The sequence below is a fragment of the Rhamphochromis longiceps genome, linkage group LG5 (assembly GCF_057381845.1).
Source record: "Rhamphochromis longiceps isolate RC_006_pf linkage group LG5, R_longiceps_female_GT1.1, whole genome shotgun sequence".
Classification (NCBI taxonomy): Eukaryota; Metazoa; Chordata; class Actinopteri; order Cichliformes; family Cichlidae; genus Rhamphochromis; species Rhamphochromis longiceps.
This window is the reverse complement of record NC_140561.1, coordinates 2,262,437-2,280,543: the sequence shown is the minus strand read 5'-3', so window position 1 is coordinate 2,280,543 and position 18,107 is coordinate 2,262,437. Positions and strand designations below refer to the sequence as shown.

Genomic DNA, 18,107 nt, shown 5'->3' with positions numbered 1-18,107 from the left:
ACCTTGCGGCCGCAGCTCAGTGCATCAACTTCGGCAATGGAGGTGCTGAACATGGTCCATTCAGACTCATTCAGATGTCCCCAGTCTCCCTTGGAATGCTGTTGAAGCTCTGCCTAAGGTGTGCGTTGAAGATCTGGGGCGGACTGGGGCCTCTGCTAGACATTCCCAGCACACCCTCACTGTACGTTTAGGAGCACCAGGTCTGTCCAGTGGCCTCCCCCAGCTCAGCCCCTCTCTTTACCCGAGTGTGCAGAACATATGGCTGGAACATATATGTTTTCAGAAACATTGCGTGTATTTTTAATCATAACTGTGGTTTTACATGGCTGGTATATTGTTTGAAGTCCACACTTTCAACACAAGTTGAAATGGAGACTTTGTGTCAGGGCAGGCGGAGAGGAGGATCCAAACGCAGGACTCAGACACTAACTTGACACTCAAAAACCTCAGCTTTATTGCTGGTACGAAAACAAAACATGAAGTGACCATGGAATATGGAGAACCGAAACACACAGGCATAATCTGATGGTACGACGCGACACTGAGCACAGGAAAACACAGGACTAATATACACAGGGTGGTAATCAGCGAATGGGCAACAGGAGGGAGACACAGCTGGGAGAGATCAGGGTTAACGAGACGGGGGGAACCAAGCTGCACACACTAACATAAGACAAAGACTTTCACAATAAAACAGGAAACATGAATTACTAAACAAGCATGCAGACTTTACATTGAGAGACAGACAAAGAATGACACATGGAACCTGAACTAAACGTGAGATATAACTGAGAACAAATCCTTAAGCACGGATAAACAGAAACAAGAAATAATAATCATCGTCACTATGAGAATAAGAAAGCAATCCATGAAGCAGAATTAAACCGAAATATAATAAACTCAAAATACTGGGTCCAACGGACCCAGAACGGTGACACTTTGGGTCACTGCATCTTGTTGCTGGAGTTGCAATATGAGTTCACAAGGCTTAGATGTCCCTTGTAACATAATGTTAGACAGTCTGCTAGATGTCTGCACTGTGTTATTGTATCAACAACCTCTGATATGTCAGTACAAAGCTTGTACTGACAGAATTTTCTTTTTGCAGTGAGTTCTCCTGTAAAACATTAATGATAAATTCCCAACCCAGAAGAAAGAACATGCACAACTGAAATCTACCTCATCTTTCGAGTAAGTAACATAACCTTTTCCTACCTGGAAAAAAACAGCCATGGCTGCAATGATTCTCTTCTCTCTGAGTGCTGCAGTGAGACTTTCAAAGTCATCTGAGTTATACATGTAGATCTGCATCTGTGGAAAAAGAAAAAACTGACATTAGTTTGTGAGACAGAAAACTAGTGAAACCATGTTAATTTATGGTGCTGTGGCTCAGGAGGTATAGCAGCAGTTCACATGTTGTAGGTGTACAGACACCCAAAGCTGCCATGAAATATATATTTAGATTTATATACAATTTTGGCCACTTAGTTATGACGTTCCATGTATGTCCTGTGCGCTAGCATCTCGCACGCTGGTGCAATGTGAAGGATTGTCTCAGGGGCATCTTTACACAGCCTGTCTGCTTTGCCTGGTGTGGTAGACCACAGCCTCTCTGGATCTTAGAGCTTGCTCCTGTGCTGCCTCTGTGCTGTCTTTTAGTCCAACTTTATCCACTGGTAGGATTTCTGGATGCCAGCCACTTACTCTATCTGTTGGTGGTACATACTGTGCAGGGACCTGTCCTTGCATGGTTCTTCCTCTTGCTCCTCTTCTTTTTGGGATTTCTCCTGCCTGAGGTGTTCACTAAGCACACAGTTGGTTGTGACGATCTTCCTGATGTACTCATTGATGTTCATTGTTTCATCCTGGATAGTGGTTCTGCGGTGGTTTGCAATGTTGCCTTCAGATAGAACTGAGAGGATCGCACTAACTACCTTCCCTCTCTTTGTTACCATCCGACTGCACTTCTCCACTCCAAATAACTTTGCTGTATATCCTGGTGGTGTGGAACAGTGAATCAATGTCTTGTTCACTCTCAGCATCGAGCTTCAACCATGTTAAGGAGGTGGCTGACAACTGCTCCCTTCCGTAGTCAGTGTCGGTAGCCAGTCTTGTCAATGATCTCACTGAGAGGGTTCAGGCCTATGCAGAACAGCAGTGTGGACAGAGCATCTCCTTGTTAGATCCTTAGTTGGCCTCTAATGTTGCTGAGTTCCTAATGAAGGCTCTGTTTCCTTCACCCTCCACATTTTCTCGAGCTCTTCTCTGAGCCCTTGGTATTTCTCAAGCTTCTCGTGTTCCTTCTTTCTGATGTTGGTGTCATTGGGAACCGCTACATCTATCACTACGGCCGTCTTCTTCTGTTTGTCTACCATCATTATGTCCAGTTGCTTAGCCACCACCATTATGTCCGTCTGTATCAACAGGGGATATTGAATTCTATAAGATAAAGCCATATATACGTGTATCTGATCTTCTATCAAAAGTTATAGCTATCTTTATGAAGGATATCCTCGTTCATTCTTGGCATACAGCTTGATGTCATCCATGTAGAGGAGGTGGCTGACAACTGCTCCATTCCGTAGTCGGTATCCGTAGCCAGTCTTGTTAATGATCTCACTGAGGGGATTCAGGCACCATAGTCTGGAGTGCCACAACATTGGTGGGAATGCAGATGTTCAGATGTTCTGGCCGCGATACTTAAGTATCTAGCTATCCCTACAGAAGACGAGCGAGCATAAGGTGAGTAATACTTTATAAGGGAGAAGTGTGTGAATGGGTGAATGACTGAATGTAGTGTGAAGCGCTTTGGGGTCCTTAGGGACTACAAAAGCGCTATACAAATGCAGGCCATTTACCATGCAGGCCATAAGGGGCACATAATTTCAAATGCTACATTTGTATCAGCTCAACAAATATCAGTAAACATAATGTTTATGTGCAGCTTGTTTCACACGGTATTTGCCACAGTAGCTAAAAATCCAGCTTCTGTTCAGAGACAGAAAAGAGTGAGAGCTGACTTCAATCAGAGATGGAGAAAGATGTAAGAAAGACAGGACAGGAGAAGAAGAAGAGCAGTGTTCAGAGGCATTTGATAAATTGCTAATTAAATGTATGCATGTAGTTTCTCATTTTTTAAATCAGATATTAAATCTGCACATGATGTGAATTTATGATTTTTCATTTTGTGAAACATCCTGCAAAAAAAACCTGATGTATATTAACACTTCGTAGTCTAGTGCAGTGAATTGTTTTAAGGTCTCTACCTTACAATATAAAGCACCTCATGGTAATTACTGTTTTGTAATTTGGTGCTAAATAAATCATACTAAATTAATTAAATAAACAGTTTGGCTCACGGTAACATGATGAGTTTATTGAATTCAGTTGTGTAAGTTCACAAAGAGCAGTAAACTTCAGAGTAGCTGCAGCAGCAGGTCTGCTGATCACAGCCTGTACACTAAGAAAATCTACTGGAGCTCTCAATAGAAATTATTGTCAGTTTTCCCTAGAGCCACTAAGATTGTATGGTTCCTCCATTGGCTGAATCACATTTTAATCCCCGAGTGTGCTAATGTTCCTGTTGAGGTCTGGAAGCAAAGCCACGCTCTACAATGTAGGCAACAGAAAATTGGGCTATTTAAAAAAAAACCTTCTTTTTCATGCTCATGATATTGACTGAAGTAAATGATTGAATCTCATTGAAACATTAATTCTCCCATCCATTTACAGTTTAGTCACAGACCATCGGCTTATCCACAATGTGCATATACAAAGCACCAGATAAAAAGCTGTTAGCCTCTCAGCTTTCCCAGCTCCACTTATTGTTAACAGGACACAGGCACTCTCTGACAGAGACAACTACACTTTTCGATGAGACTAAAATAAGCACAACTTTCAGCAACAATAGCCAACTGCAGCCACACGATGGAAATAATGCAAATGCACAAATTGACAGGCAGTGAGCTTGATGGCAGTGCTGCCTGTGATGAAAGGAAAGAGAAGAAAAAAAAAACTCTGAAAGTCTCTGTGTGGTCAACAAGTGACACAAATCATGCCCCTATCGTGTGTCCCAATCAGAGATAGTCAGGGGCGGCACCTCTATGATTGGCCGTGCTCCTGTACTTGTCCCATAGTCCTTTGTGTGTACGTTTGAAAGTGCAGGTGGAAGAGGGAGGTGAGTAGCTTGAATAAAGTGATATCGATTCATGAAATCCTGAATCGACTTTTAAATATATAAATGTATTTTGCCAGAAATGCCAGAATCTCAGCAAACACCAAACAGCAAATGAGAGCAGGTAAACAGATTCCACACAAAGAGGTAAACATAGACCGGACCCGAAGCATCAGAATCAGCTTTCTCTTTCTTGGCTTTCTCACCCAACGGACACGCCGTTGGGGCTGAAAGCCGACAGCTCACTGATTCTGATGCTTCGGTTGGTCCTTCGCTTTGTGTTTGTGTCTTTTTTGCATCTACAGGGAGTGCAGAATTATTAGGCAAGTTGTATTTTTGAGGAATAATTTTATTATTGAACAACAACCATGTTCTCAATGAACCCAAAAAACTCATTAATATCAAAGCTGAATGTTTTTGGAAGTAGTTTTTAGTTTGTTTGTAGTTTTAGCTATTTTAGGGGGATATCTGTGTGTGCAGGTGACTATTACTGTGCATAATTATTAGGCAACTTAACAAAAAAAAAAAATATACCCATTTCAATTACTTATTTTTACCAGTGAAACCAATATAACATCTCCATCCACATTCACAAATATACATTTCTGACATTCAAAAACAAAACAAAAACAAATCAGATTAGATTAGATAAGATAAGATAGAACTTTATTAATCCCTCGGGTGGGTTCCTCTGGGAAATTCGATTTCCAAAAAAGCACAGCACCGACAGAAGTTACAGAGTTATACACACACACACATATATATAAATACAGAGACAATATAAATAAAATATACGAAGGGGATAAATAGAATAAATAGGAATAAAAATAAAAATACAAGTGAATTGCACATTTCAAGTATTGAGTCTATTGCACCGTTGACTATTTACAAAAGTATTGCACAAAAGGTATTGCACAGTGAGGTGAAGAGGCACTACAGCTTAGTTGTTCCCCCCTCCTTTGTCCTCCTGTTTCCCCTCCCTCTCCCCTCCAGAGAGGAGTTAAACAGTCTGATGGCGTGTGGGACAAAGGAGTTTTTAAGTCTGTTAGTTCTTGTCTTTGGGAGAAGCAACCTGTCACTGAACAGACTCTTCTGGTTGTTAATGGCCATGTGCAGAGGATGCCTGGCATTGTCCATAATGTCCATCAGTTTCTTTAATGTCCTTTTCTCTGCCACTGTCACCAGAGTGTCCAGCTTCATGCCGACCACAGAGCTAGCCCTCCTGATCAGTTTCTCCAGCCTGGATGAGTCCTTCTTTGCTGTGCTGCTCCCCCAGCACACCACAGCATAGAAAAGTACTCCAGCAACCACCGACTGGTAAAACATCCTCGGGAGCTTCCTGCAGATGTTAAAAGACCTCAGCCTCCTGAGGAAGTACAGTCGGCTTTGGGCTTTTTTATACAGGTGCTCTGTGTTGCATGACCAGTCCAGTTTATTGTCCACCCACAGCCCGAGGTACTTGTACTTGTTGACCACCTCCACCTCCTCCCCCTCTATCTGAACCTGCAGTGGACCTGCTCTAGACCTCCCGAAGTCCACAACCAGTTCCTTAGTCTTTGAGGTGTTGAGTTGCAGGTGGTTTGTGTGACTCCATGCGACAAAGTTCCTCACCAGACTTCTGTACTCCTCTTCCTGATCATCCCAGATACACCCCATGATGGCTGTGTCGTCTGCAAACTTCTGAATGTGGCATAATTCAGAGTTGTAGCAGAAGTCAGAGGTGTACAGGGTGAAGAGAAGAGGGGACAGCACAGTTCCCTGTGGTGCTCCTGTGCTGCTGACCACTGTGTCAGACGTGATGTCCTTCAGCCTGACGTACTGTGGTCTGTCGGTGAGGTAGTCGGAGATCCAAGCCACCAGGCAGGGGTCCACCTCCATCCTGTTCAGTTTTTCTTGAAGCATACAGGGCCGGATGGTATTAAAGGCACTGGAAAAGTCAAGAAACAGGATCCTGACCGTGCCTTTTCCCCCATCCAGGTGTGAGTGGGCTCTGTGTAGGAGGTACAGGATGGCATCCTCCACTCCGACAACCGCCTTGTATGCAAACTGTAGTGGGTCCTGGGCATGTTGTACCTGTGGTCGGAGGAGGTTGAGGAAGAGCCGCTCTAGAGTCTTCATAAGATGTGACGTCAGTGCCACCGGTCGGAAGTCATTCAGCTCATCGGGCCGGTTCTTTTTGGGGACCGGGACGATGCAGGATGTCTTCCATAGGGCGGGCACTCTCCCCAGTCGCAGACTGAGGTTGAAGACTCGTTGTAGCGGCTCCCCAAGTTCAGCAGCACACGCCTTTAGCATCCTAGGACACACCTTGTCTGGGCCTGCTGCCTTTCTGGGGCGAAGCTTCCTCAGTTGTCTCCTGACCTGATCCACTGTGACACTGGGAGATGTTTGGGAAGAGGGGAGGGGGGGAGATGTCTTGCTGCTGAGAGAGGGATTGGAGGAGGGGGGTGTCATGGTTTGTCATGGGGGTGTCAGAAGTTTGCAGATGACACGGCCATCATGGGGTGTATCTGGGATGATCAGGAAGAGGAGTACAGAAGTCTGGTGAGGAACTTTGTCGCATGGAGTCACACAAACCACCTGCAACTCAACACCTCAAAGACTAAGGAACTGGTTGTGGACTTCGGGAGGTCCAGAGAAGGTCCACTGCCAGTTCAGATAGAGGGGGAGGAGGTGGAGGTGGTCAACAAGTACAAGTACCTCGGGCTGTGGGTGGACAATAAACTGGACTGGTCATGCAACACAGAGCACCTGTATAAAAAAGCCCAAAGCCGACTGTACTTCCTCAGGAGGCTGAGGTCTTTTAACATCTGCAGGAAGCTCCTGAGGATGTTTTACCAGTCGGTGGTTGCTGGAGTACTTTTCTATGCTGTGGTGTGCTGGGGGAGCAGCACAGCAAAGAAGGATCATCCAGGCTGGAGAAACTGATCAGGAGGGCTAGCTCTGTGGTCGGCATGAAGCTGGACACTCTGGTGACAGTGGCAGAGAAAAGGACATTAAAGAAACTGATGGACATTATGGACAATGCTGGGCATCCTCTGCACACGGCCATAAACAACCAGAAGAGTCTGTTCAGTGACAGGTTGCTTCTCCCAAAGACAAGAACTAACAGACTTAAAAACTCCTTTGTCCCACACGCCATCAGACTGTTTAACTCCTCTCTGGAGGGGAGAGGGAGGGGAAACAGGAGGACAAAGGAGGGGGGAACAACTAAGCTGCAGTGCCTCTGCACCTCACTGTACAATACCTTGTGCAATACTTTTTGTAAATAGTCAACAGTGCAATAGACTCAATACTTGAAATGTGCAATTCACTTGTATTTTTATTTTTTATTCCTATTTATTCTATTTATCCCCTTTGTATATTTTATTTATATTTGTCTCTGTATTTATATATGTGTGTGTGTGTGTGTGTGTGTGTGTGTGTGTGTGTGTGTGTGTATATATATATAACAGTAGTTTTTAGTTTGTTTTTAGTTTGAGCTATTTTAGGGGGATATCTGTGTGTGCAGGTGACTATTACTGTGCATAATTATTAGGCAACTTAACAAAAAACAAATATATACCCATTTCAATTATTTATTTTTACCAGTGACACCAATATAACATCTCCACATTCACAAATATACATTTCTGACATTCAAAAACAAAATAAAAACAAATCAGCAACCAATATAGCCACCTTTCTTTGCAAGGACACTCAAAAGCCTGCCATCAATGGATTCTGTCAGTGTTTTGATCTGTTCACCATCAACATTGCGTGCAGCAGCAACCACAGCCTCCCAGACACTGTTCAGAGAGGTGTACTGTTTTCCCTCCTTGTAAATCTCACATTTGATGATGGACCACAGGTTCTCAATGGGGTTCAGATCAGGTGAACAAGGAGGCCATGTCATTAGTTTTTCTTCTTTTATACCCTTTCTTGCCAGCCACGCTGTGGAGGACTTGGACGCGTGTGATGGAGCATTGTCCTGCATGAAAATCATGTTTTTCTTGAAGGATGCAGACTTCTTCCTGTACCACTGCTTGAAGAAGGTGTCTTCCAGAAACTGGCAGTAGGACTGGGAGTTGAGCTTGACTCCATCCTCAACCCGAAAAGGCCCCACAAGCTCATCTTTGATGATACCAGCCCAAACCAGTACTCCACCTCCACCTTGCTGGCGTCTGAGTCGGACTGGAGCTCTCTGCCTTTACCAATCCAGCCACGGGCCCATCCATCTGGCCCATCAAGACTCACTCTCATTTCATCAGTCCATAAAACCTTAGAAAAACTAGTCTTGAGATATTTCTTGGCCCAGTCTTGACGTTTCAGCTTGTGCGTCTTGTTCAGTGGTGGTCGTCTTTCAGCCTTTCTTACCTTGGCCATGTCTCTGAGTATTGCACACCTTGTGCTTTTTGGGCACTCCAGTGATGTTGCAGCTCTGAAATATGGCCAAACTGGTGGCAAGTGGCATCTTGGCAGCTGCACGCTTGACTTTTCTCAGTTCATGGGCAGTTATGTTGCACCTTGGTTTTTCCACACGCTTCTTGCGACGCTGTTGACTATTTTGAATGAAACGCTTGATTGTTCGATGATCACGCTTCAGAAGCTTTGCGATTTTGAGACTGCTGCATCCCTCTGTAAGATATCTCACTATTTTTGACTTTTCTGAGCCTGTCAAGTCCTTCTTTTGACCCATTTTGCCAAAGGAAAGGACGTTGCCTAATAATTATGCACACCTGATATAGGGTGTTGATGTCATTAGTCCACACCCCTTCTCATTACAGAGATGCACATCACCTAATATGCTTAATTGGTAGTAGGCTTTCGAGCCTATACAGCTTGGAGTAAGACAACATGCATGAAGAGGATGATGTGGACAAAATACTAATTTGCCTAATAATTCTGCACTCCCTGTAGATTCTGAGCTGCAGGTTTCGTCTCTCTCCAACCAAAATTCACTGAACCAGCAGCAAAAGAAGATCAAAACTACACTTCACATTTGATAAATGTCGTCCTTAATTCCCTCTGACTTTTGCTGTTTTGCTTTTATCACCATCAGTGTGATAAAATCACACTTCATGCACAGCTCTCTCTGTGTACTTCAAGAACAGTTTCCCATCTCAAATCTCTGTTTTCTGCATTATTCATTCGGTTATTACCCACCAGTCTACCATTGTTTACAGCGCTCTCAGCCGCTGTCCTTTTTTTTTTTTTTTGACTTTTTTACTGATTTTTTACTGATCTTGGACAAGAAAGCCTAATTTCTGCTGTTCAATACTGAAGAAATTTGTACTTTTTAAAATTGCAGAATAATTTTAAAGTTATCTGCTATAAAATCCCAGGCAAGGAAAATCACCTTCATGTTTTTCTGTGTTTTATCCTCAGTTACTTTGACACAAAGGCATCTGCTGTGATGCTTACACTTTTGATAAAGTCTCACGAGTGTCAGTTGTCTTTTTATAGATATAAAAATATGGAAATGTACTGATACATGATCAGAATTATAATATTTCTGGCTCAGGCAAAATCAAAATCAAAATCAAGAAGGTTGGCTACTGTTTGTCCGTGATTTGGACAGCGCAGCGTGTGTTCCTCACACAGGGGAAACAAATTCTGTCAGGGAGACCTACCTTGTACTTGTGCAGGTGAAGCCAAAGGGAAGACATGCTTCATCATATTTTCTAGTATTTGGATTGGAAGGAAGTTGGTTTGGGAACATATTTGGCAATGCTTCATCTCCTGCTTTGCGGTTGTGTGGGCGCCCCAATGTCCAAGCATTTTTTTGTTGTTATTGTTTTTCACATTCATACCGCACCCCCCTCCCCCCTGCAATGGCTCTGCACCCCCCTGTGGCGGAAAGTGGAGTAGTCGAGACACCCGGCTGTTCCTGTATCACTGGAAATCGCGGGAAATCATGTAGTCATGCAGCTGTTACTCTGTGGAAGGTATATCACCTATGTGGATATCAAAATGTTTAAATGACTGAAACAGAAACTCTGGAAGGCTGTGATTGAGGAGTCACGATGCTGCTATCTAGTTACCCACATAGCAAGGAAGTCCGGCCCAGATCTGGTATCAAGCTGGCACTGCTGGCTGACTTCTGGCATGATAAGATGTATGTCATCCAGATATGGGCCAGGCGTGGCATAGATGGCACTGTCTATGTGATGGCATGCCATATCGGGCTCGATTGTGATTTGGTTTATGTGGCCCAGGCCCATAGAAAACAGGTCTAGCCCTGATCTGGCATCAAGCTGGCACTTCTGACTGACTGGTGTAATGGCAGAGTGTATGTCAACCAGATGTGCGCCATGTCTGGCAATGATGGCATTATTTATGTTCCTATTTTCCTATTTGAGAAGACCCATATGCCATGTTGCAATACTATACTGTTATGGTAGCTAACGTTTCAAATGCATGTTTGACAGGTTTGTGAGTGTACACTTTATCCAAAACCTGTAGCTCAGGAGGTAAAGCATGTCACCTCCTGATTGGAAGGTTAGTGGTTCGATCCCTGGCTCCTCCAGTCTGCATGTCAAGAGTCTGAATGTGTAAGAATGTAGTTAGGAAGCACTCAGTTTAAAGAAGATGTGTGATTGACTGAATGTGGAATGTTGTATACAGCACTTTGAGTACTCTGGGAGACCAGAAAAGTGCTATATAAGAGTCACTCACTATCTGAACAGAGTTTCGTCATGTTACTTTCGCACTATTTTGCATGTTCTGGCACATGTTGTTAGTACATGGCTTGATTATTGTACACATTAGGCTGACATCTGGGTCCAGAGCTGAAACTGTTCTGGGCCAGCGCAGGACCAGCAGTGTGTCTGCAACTGGCCTTGTGCTGACCCATGTGTGGACCACATCTGGCAAACCAGATCTGGGGCACCAAAGGGCCGTCATTCTTTTGGGTATGTGGACCATGTGTAAGCACACTGTGTGGGCTAGGTCCGGGCCATACCAACTTTGCTATGTGGGTAAGTGCTGCGTGGAGCTGTTGACTGTTTACATGTGGAAGCCACTCATTGTTTAAACTTTGTGTGGGCTGTATGCTGTACAATCACACAAAGATAAAATTAATATTCTTATAATATTTTAATAAAATATTATAAGAAAATGTGACACTGCGTAGTATATGCAGAATATAATAATTTGAAAAAAATTATCAAAAATTATCAAAAAGCAACTCACTATTGATATGAAATGGAAAATATGGGTGACCTTGCCAGTACTTTTATTTCAGTGGTTTAGATATGTTTCAGGTGTGTTGACCCAGGGTCATATCTAAAACATGCAGGACACCAGCCCTTTGTCCACCACTGATATAAACAGACACAGTAGTACTTTTGTTAGTGTAAATTTCCTCATGATGTTAAATCTTGAGTATTGACAGTGAGAAAATACTATTAATGTTTGTTGCAGGTGCAGAACGCTGTGATGAGTGGAAAGACGAGGCTTGCATGTACAGACGAGCAGCGCAGGTGGAATGCAGGGACAGAAAAGAGGCTTGAATCCAAACGTCTAAGACAGATAAACTAAGATAAACTAAGACAGACGTCACAGGGCAGAGCAACAGTGCAATGTGAACTCCCAGTGTGCACCATATCACCTTGCACACCAAGACTTTATTGATAGTTCAATAAAGTCTAGTGTTAGCAAAGCACCAATGAAACCTCGCCATCACTGCAACAGTAAAGTTAGCAATTGAGCTCATCCTCGAACAGGTAAAGCCGCTAATTACAGCACAAAGTAAACGATTTTTTTGTTAGCAACGAGTGAACGCTGGCTCTCACTTTGAGTAACCGGACTGCGGAAGTACTGGTCTGTCATGGCAGCCTACGTATGTTCTTACAGAAACCTGTGGGTCAATAGCAAAATGCCAACCAAAAACAAACATTATATGTGTCATGGTCCTGCGACCATGACTCAGTGACTTTATGTTTATGTACTTATTGTTATTACTTTCATTATTATTCATGGCTGTTTTGGGATGGTTTGTGTTTGGGATTTTAGACACTGGGTTCTGGGTTTGTGCTCCCTCTGTTGGTCCCTGGTGTTAGTGTTCCCCTGTCTCGTCAGGTTAATCAGGTCCAGCTGTTTCCCCCATCTGTGTGTGATTTCCCAGTGTCTCTTTGTGTATTTATAGCGTGTGATTTCCTCTGCTCCTCGTCGCGTCGTCTGTGTTCCTACCTGGTGTAATCCTCTGCGTGTTCTCCCTGCTGTTCTCCCTTCATGTTCAGGTTTGCCACTCCTCTGTGTAGTTTATCCCAGTTTAGTTTCGTCCTTAGTTCTGTTTGCCATCTCCACTTTGTGTTTGTTATTAACAATAAATCACCCTCACATCTGAATAAGTGCTGCGTTTTGGGTCCTCCTTCCACTCTCCACACGGCCGCTGCCCCGGACCGTGACAGTACGACGCGACCACAACATGGACCCAGCAGCGCTTAACCCGTCCAGGGAGCTACGGGAAAATCTAATCGATGCCACACAGGAGCTGATCAACCTGTGGCTGGAAAGCCCGGGTGGCACGTCCCAGCGCGCTATAGAGAGGCGGCTACAGCGTCTGGTGACCGGTCTCCCATGGCTTCTGGGCTCGCTTTGTTCGTGGGAGCGGGAGTTCCTCCTTTTGGACCTCGGACTTCACCCCCCGTCTGCTTTTACTTTCGAGCAGCCCGAGGCGGTGAGCGAGCGACATGTTCTGGCTTCCCCAGTTTCCGGGACTTTGTTTTCTGGGGCGATTCAGAGCGAGATGGGAGACTGTATGGATCGCTTACCCACCTTCGTGGTGACTGATCCTTCCCAAGTGGGCGTGTACAGACCCTCTGCAAGACTAACAGACTGTGTCTCTGCCACCCCTTCTGAGCCAGGACTTTATCGCCATTCTCCGGCTCAGTTCAGTGCTCGGCCACAAGCTCCCCAGTCAGTAGCTCAGCCGTTAGCCTCCCTGGGGGCGCAATTGCCTGTTCTGCCGCCGCTCCAGTTAGCCACTCAGCCGCCACCATCACCGCTAGCATCGCTACAACCCACGGTTCCGGTAATAGCTGAATCACAGTTTTCACACTGTTTTTCCACCGCTGTTTCTAGGCAGGGAGATGAACTGTTACATTACGGACCTGTTCCTCAACAGCTGGCAACATTAGTGACTGTTACTCACTCCGGGGCTTCCCCAGAGGCGGGGTTACTACCCTCAGCTTACTCTGGACCCCTGGTGGCCAAGATGCCAGCTGTGAACTGCACCGGGCTGTCACTGCCTGAGCAGGGTCAGTGCTCTGCGCAGCTGCAGCCCTCCGTATGTGTGCCAGAGGCCCACGTGCCTACTGGTTTTGTTTCACATGTGCCAGAGGCCCACGTGCCTACTGGTTTTGTTTCATGTGTGCCAGAGGCCCACGTGCCTGCTGGTTTTGTTTCATGTGTGCCAGAGGCCCACGTGCCTACTGGCTTTGTTTCATGTGTGCCGGGGGCCCCGGTGCCCACTGGTTCTGCGGCTGTTTTCGCTGGGGGGCCCAAGGAGCCCGTCCAGTCTCCCGCTTCGCCTGCTGGGGGGCCCGAGGAGCCCGTCCAGCCTCCCGCTTCGCCTGCTGGGGGGCCCGAGGAGCCCGTCCAGCCTCCTGTTTCGCCTGCTGGGGGGCCCGAGGATCCCGTCCGGCCACCTGTGGCTGCTTCTCCACCTGTGGCTGCTTCTCCACCTGTGGCTGCAGCGCCGCCTCCTGCAGTATCATCACCTGCAGCGCTACCACCTGCTACTGCCACGCCTCAGCCTGAAGCTTCAGCCTCGCCTGGTTCTGGTCCAGCTTCATCCTCACCTGGCCCAGCTTCAGCTTCAGCGTCAGCTTCGCCTAGCCCAGCTTCAGCTACAGCTTCATCCACGCCTGGCCCGGCTTCATCCACGCCTGGCCCGGCTTCATCCTCGCCTGATTCTGGTCCAGCTTCATCCTCACCTGGCCCAGCTTCAGCTACAGCGTCAGCTTCGCCTGGCCCAGCTTCAGCTGCAGCTTCTTCATCGCCTGGCCCGGTTTCATCTTCGCCTGGCCCGGTTTCATCTTCGCCTGGCCCGGTTTCATCTTCATCTTCGTCTGGTCCGGCTTCATCTTCGTCTGGTCCGGCTTCATCCTCGCCTGGTCCAGCCTTCGTGTCTGCATCCTCGCCTGGTCCAGCCTCCGTGTCTGCATCCTCGCCTGGTCCAGCCTTCGTGTCTGCATCCTCGTCTGGTCCAGCCTTTGTGTCTGCATCATCATCTCCGCCTGCTGCGGTCCCGGCTTCCGTGCCCTCAGCCTCGCCTGGCCCAGCCTCGTTTGGGTCTGGAGCTAAACGGCCGTTTTCTGGACCGCTGGCTAGGCTACTGGCCGAGCGCCGTCGCCTGACTGGCCGCCGTTGCCTTCCGCACGGCCGGCCCCCGGACCGCCATCGCCTGAGTGGCCGCCGTTGCCTTCCGCACGGCCGGCCCCCGGACCGCCATCGCCTGTGTGGCCGCCGCTGCCTTCCGCACGGCCGGCCTCCTGAACTCTTTACGCGCCGCCGTTGCCTTCCGCACGGCCGGCCTCCTGAACTCTTTATGCGCCGCCGTTGCCTTCCGCACGGCCGGCCTCCTGAACTTTTTACGCGCCGCCGCTGCCTTCTTCGTGGACGGCCTCCTGAACTGTGCTTTGGACTCTGCTCCCCTGTGGGTTTTGTGTTCATCTTTGTTTTGGGACTCTGGGGCCTCCGTCCGTGGTCGTGGTCCGGTCCCTCCGTCCTGGGCCCCCTGCCGCCCGCCCGGATCTGGTGGTGTGTTTCTGTGGCTGTCGGGGGCCAGCCCTTGAGGGGGGGGGGTACTGTCATGGTCCTGCGACCATGACTCAGTGACTTTATGTTTATGTACTTATTGTTATTACTTTCATTATTATTCATGGCTGTTTTGGGATGGTTTGTGTTTGGGATTTTAGACACTGGGTTCTGGGTTTGTGCTCCCTCTGTTGGTCCCTGGTGTTAGTGTTCCCCTGTCTCGTCAGGTTAATCAGGTCCAGCTGTTTCCCCCATCTGTGTGTGATTTCCCAGTGTCTCTTTGTGTATTTATAGCGTGTGATTTCCTCTGCTCCTCGTCGCGTCGTCTGTGTTCCTACCTGGTGTAATCCTCTGCGTGTTCTCCCTGCTGTTCTCCCTTCATGTTCAGGTTTGCCACTCCTCTGTGTAGTTTATCCCAGTTTAGTTTCGTCCTTAGTTCTGTTTGCCATCTCCACTTTGTGTTTGTTATTAACAATAAATCACCCTCACATCTGAATAAGTGCTGCGTTTTGGGTCCTCCTTCCACTCTCCACACGGCCGCTGCCCCGGACCGTGACAATATGATAACTAGTGCTGTCAATAGATTAAAAAAAATTAACTAACTAATCTCACAATTTTCTGTTATTAATTGCGATTAATCTCAATTACTTTATTAATAGCCTGGCTCCAATTACATTTTTTTATTCTTTATATTTTAAGTAATTATCATTGTTCACCGAAGTCCAGTGGTCTCCGGTGAGAGCGACATTCCTTACTTGCACAAGCTTGCTGGACTGCTGAGCCCTCTGGTCCCCATACAAAGTGTGCAGTCTCGACACAATGGTTCCTCTCGAGGGCAGATTGTAACACTCATCTCCTGATGCAGCACGAATGACTTCTCTCAGTCCATCATCTTCTACTATGCTAACTGGTCGGCAGTTTTTAGCTATCCAAACAACCAAGGAATTGGTTACCTTTTCTCTCACATTTTTTGTTATTCGTCCACAAGCACCATACTCCTGAAGCGTAGACTGGCGAGGTCCCGTAGAGGTGGATTCAGTTGGGTGTTTTGCTCTCAGGTGATACGCCAGTGATGAACTGCTTCTGTGGTACTTGAATTCAGCGTTGCAAATTGTGCATCTTACTCTCGTTTTGTCCAACAAGCCATCAGGCAACTTCTTAAAGAGAAACTTTCCACCCAAAAGTCCGCCCTCGTCCATGCTTGCGTGTGTTAGCTAGTGTTAGCTAGATAGTAGCATGGTGTCACTTCTTCTTCTTCTAATCATTTCTGTCAGGCCAAACGCCAGCATAGCACACTGTTGCCCCCTCCTCCAGAGGTGCTCATGAATTTAAAGGTCTTAGATTACAGGAAATTAATAAAAAAACAAAATCAGCGTTAAATTTTTTTAATGCATTAAACATTTCGCATTGATCTTAACAATTAACGCGATAATTTTGACAGCACTAATGATAACATTTGACATTTGCTTGCTTAGGAAGCGGGGATAGTGACAGCGACAAGAGAGCGAGATTTGAAATGTGAGATTTGTGACATTAGCTTGTTTGGAGTGTGTAGTTGGTTTGTAGTGTAGTATTTTTTGTTTGTTTTTTGTATTATGTGTCAAAACAATAAGGTGGCTGTTGAATGACACAGATGCTGGCCAAATAGCCACGACAGGGACACTGAAATGTAAATGCTGTCTCTGCGTGGAAAACAGACAAAGTGATACAGCTCCTGTTGTCAAGTCTTTGGGTCTAAGGCCTGTCCCTCAGTCTCGTGGTGGAATGGCACAAATAATTTGTGTAGCACCTTATTATGACACCTGATAGTTCTAAAGGAAAAAGTTTTAAATAGTTGCACAAAAGACACCCCAGCCATTGCATGTATTTTTTAAGTTTGCACAATTCATATATATTTTTTTATAATTTATATTTGCATCTCAAGTTATAAAAATGATTCCTTAAATGTGTTTGTTTTCACAGTAAAAAAATAATAATTTTTGCCTACTTGGATTTTATGTTTTTCATGCAATAGAAAGTAAATGTTGTCAATACAATATGTCGAACTTGAAAAAAAAAGTAAAGACATGTAAGGTTGTGCTGAAAAGAAGTCTACCAAACAAGGTAAGGTAAACACCTTTTAAAGGTGAAATATAAATGTAGTCAAAAATTATATTCAAACATTTTAAATTATATTGTATTTTTTTTCCTTAGAAAATTGAGCTTACCTCCACAGGATAACGTTGGCCATTGATACTGTGTTCAGAGCCCTCCGATCCATTGCTTGTACCCCAATGAAACTCTACTTTTTCTGCCTTAAACCTCCCTGGTAGACCTGCTCCCCGAACAAAGTAATGATCTTTCAACATGATGGCGACTGGAAGAAATACAGAAGAGGAGAGAAAAGAAAACAGTGATTACCCACATAGCAGGCAGGTCTGGCCCGCATCTGGTGTCAAGCAGGCACTGCTGGCTGACTTCTGGCATGGTAAGTGGTATGTCATCCAGATATGGGCCAGGCCTGGCACTGATGGCACTATTTATTTTCCTATTTTCCTATTTTAGTTAGAAGACCCAAATGCCATGTTGCAATACTATACTGCTATGGTAGCCAACGTTTCAAATTCAAATTCAAATTCAAACCAGGTTTCACAGGTTTGGGAGTGTACACTTTATCCAAAACCTTGTAAGGGTTTACTCATGCTTCCCACTGGGTGGCTGTAGCTCAGGAGGTAGAGCAGAACACCTACTGGTTGGAAGATTAGTGGTTTGATCCCTGGCTCCTCCGGTCTGCATGTCAAGAATGTGAATGTGTATAAATGTAGTAAGAAAGCACTAAGTTTAGAGAAAGTGTGTGAATGTGGCATGTTGTATAGAGCACTTTGAGTAATCCAGGAGACTAGAAAAGTGCAATATAAGAATCAGTCCATTCACTGTCTGAACAGAGTTTCGTCATGTTACTTTTGCACTCCTATGTTCCGGCACATGTTGTTATTACATGGCTTGATTAAGGTACACATTAGGCTGACATCTGGGCCCAGAGTTGAAACTGTTCTGGGCCAGCACAGGACCACCAGTGTGTCTGCAAATGGCCTTGTGCTGGCCCATGTGTGGGCCACGTGTAAGCCAGATCCGGGCCATACCAATTTTGCTATGTGGGTAGATGAAAAAAGTGAGCTTTGATTTATTACTTATCAGATTTTTCAGCAGA

General features: G+C 45.7%; 1 protein-coding gene across 1 annotated transcript in view; it reads right to left on the bottom strand.

Annotated features, from left to right (window-relative positions):
* LOC146669036 (receptor-type tyrosine-protein phosphatase gamma-like) overlaps nucleotides 1–18,107 on the bottom strand; it is a 368,084-nt gene that overhangs the window by 91,975 nt on the left and 258,002 nt on the right. The window contains exons 4-5 of the mRNA XM_085405467.1: nucleotides 17,125–17,273; nucleotides 1,216–1,311 (exon numbers count right to left, since the gene is read on the bottom strand). Coding sequence (XP_085261593.1) covers nucleotides 1,216–1,311; nucleotides 17,125–17,273 — 245 coding nt within the window. The remainder of the gene's footprint in view (nucleotides 1–1,215; nucleotides 1,312–17,124; nucleotides 17,274–18,107) is intronic.